This window comes from Aegilops tauschii, chromosome 7 (genome assembly GCF_002575655.3).
Source record: "Aegilops tauschii subsp. strangulata cultivar AL8/78 chromosome 7, Aet v6.0, whole genome shotgun sequence".
Classification (NCBI taxonomy): domain Eukaryota; kingdom Viridiplantae; phylum Streptophyta; class Magnoliopsida; order Poales; family Poaceae; genus Aegilops; species Aegilops tauschii.
This window is the reverse complement of record NC_053041.3, coordinates 627,162,198-627,164,594: the sequence shown is the minus strand read 5'-3', so window position 1 is coordinate 627,164,594 and position 2,397 is coordinate 627,162,198. Positions and strand designations below refer to the sequence as shown.

Below are 2,397 nucleotides of genomic sequence, written 5' to 3'. Positions count from 1 at the left end.
CAAAAATCCGGCCCCTATGGAGATAAAACGCCTGTCCCATTTAACAAAAATTTCTTTTGGAGGCCGAGCTCCATGGAAGACTCCAAATACAAAATTACAAAATCATGAAAATTCATATTTTTACATTTCAAAAAATTCCGAAAAATACAGATCTAGATGAAGGCATAATGCACAAGTGTCAATTTTCAGGACGAAATACATTTAAACGAGGGCCGCGCAAAAAAAGAGCTTTTTAACAAATGATACTATTCACCCTCCCAGACCATGAATTTGTCTTTTTTGTGCAGGTCGCATTTCAGCGTATTTCATCCTGAAATTTTACACACATACACCTCACATCCTTGTTTACTTATATAAAATTTTCACATTTTTTTCAAACTGAAAATTTCGAATTTCAAAATTTTCAAAAATTCGACCTCCATGTAGGCCAAGATCCAAAACGCCTCTCCCTTAATTTAAGCTTAATATAATATAATTCGTTCATATGCCGCAAGTCCACGACGACAAGCCGTGCATGATGCATGCTACGCTGTCCACATGCACACGTCCAGAAAAAGAAGCGATCGAAATGTGCCAAATGGCCACGACGTGCCGAGCACGTCCAACGAGCGTACCTCGACCCGCCGGCGGGGCAGAACACGACGCCGTAGCCGGCACTGCCGCCGGCGCACGTGAACGTGGACGTCGCGTCGTCGTAGGCGTAGCTGTAGGCGCGCGGGCACGCGGCCTTGAACAGCCGCGAGTAGCCCGTGGGCGCGCACGCCGCCGGCGTCCCGTGCGCGCCGTTGCAGCAGTACGCCTCCGTCCCGAACGCCTCGCACGCGCTCCGGCACGCCACCGTCGCGCCGGCCACGATGACGCGCAGCTCCGGCGGGCACTGCGCGTTCAGATCGGTGGGGCAGTCTGTGGTCGGGCAGCTCCCGTTTGCCGGCGCGACCAGCACCGGCAGGTTGAAGCCGTCGACGAGGCTCACGTCGTAGAAGTCGTCGCCTCCGATGGAAGCGAGCGTGAACTCGGCCAGCGTGGCCGGCGGAGCGGCGCCGCGGCCGGAGCACTCGACTGTGCCAGAGCCGCAGTCACCGGTAGCACAGGCGAAGCCGGCGCCAGAGGAGGAGCTCTGCACGCAGAGCGTGCGGCCCCACATGCGGCCGGACCAGCCATCGGCGACGGCCACGGCACGGGACTCGCCCGGGGAGAGCGCGAAGCCGGTGGTGGACGGCGGCGCCACGCCGGCGTTGGAGAGGATGCCCGGCCACACAGTATAGGCGCAGTTGTTCTTCACTGTGAACGTCGAAGGCCTTGCTCCTGCTGGCCATTAAGTACAAAATTCATACATTGGTGATTGGTCCATTGATCAGATACAAGCTTAACTAATGGTAACTGGAAATTTAACACAAAAATTAAGAAGTGCATTAACGAACTTATTAAGTGGCACAAGAACACAAATAAAGAGTGATTAATGTTAACTACAGTGTACCTTTGAGGAAGCCGAAGCAGAGCAGAGAGAGCAGAGGGAGAAGAAGTGCTCCTCCCATGGAGCCGGAGGAAGAGAGGGAGAGCAGAATGGATCAAAACTTGAGCGAGATGATGACACAAAAATTAATGATGACACAAAAATTAACAATTCTTAACATGTTCATGCATCATGCATGTGATGCGATCATCTAATTGCTGATTAACTGGCCTATTGCTGTCAGGAGCTACTAAACTAAGGGATGGAGGAAGCTAAGAAACATGCAAGAAAGGTTCATTCGATCTCCAAAGTTGATTTTCTGTATAAACTATTAAGAGACGCGACATAAAATGTGGTTTGCATATTGCAAGTTAGGTGAGCCCACTAGTAGAAAAAGGGCCTATTGTCCCGGTTCGTGAGGGCCTTCTGTCCTGGTTTATGAACCGGGACTAAAAGGTCGTTACTAATGCCTTTGGCCTTTAGTTCCGGTTCTTACACGAACCGGGACAGAAGGTCCTCCACGTGGCCGCTGCGGCCAGCCCAGGACGGGGGGCATCCACGCGTCAGCATCTAGCTGGAGCTGAGGTTTTTTTTTGAAAGGGGCTGATTTAGGGGTTTTGGGGGTTAATTTAGGTTGTTATTAGGTAGCTATTAGAGAGAAGTGTCCTCTCTTATATCTCCGTGCTTGGTTTATCAAGGCTACGTACTGCTATGCCTAAACATGGCTTAGATTGAAGTGAAGGCAACATGTGGTGCATGTCGAAAGTAATACTAATCCTAACTTGATCAAGTTTGGATTGTACTACTTTCGACATGCACCACATGCATGTTGCCTTCACTTCACTTCAATCCATGTTCATTTCACCCGCTGATATATAATAACTCTTCATGCGCGCATCATGCATCATCATATATAATAACAAGTCCTACTAATCATCATCATA

The 2,397-nt window shown here is 49.9% G+C and overlaps 1 protein-coding gene across 2 annotated transcripts; it reads right to left on the bottom strand.

Annotated features, from left to right (window-relative positions):
- On the bottom strand, positions 1–1,674 carry LOC109746088 (thaumatin-like protein 1b). Of its 2 annotated transcripts, XM_073503140.1 has the most exons (3): positions 1,478–1,674; positions 615–1,305; positions 1–310 (listed from the first exon to the last, which is right to left on the bottom strand). In XM_073503140.1, exons 1-3 carry the CDS (start codon positions 1,533–1,535, stop codon positions 250–252), a joined length of 810 nt encoding a protein of 269 aa, XP_073359241.1. In that variant the 5' UTR covers positions 1,536–1,674; the 3' UTR covers positions 1–249. The 2 variants fall into 2 exon arrangements, with proteins under 2 accessions (XP_073359241.1, XP_040252227.2); XM_040396293.2 differs by lacking the exon at positions 1–310 and having other exon boundaries at positions 369–1,305.
- Positions 1,675–2,397: the final 723 nt, after the last annotated feature.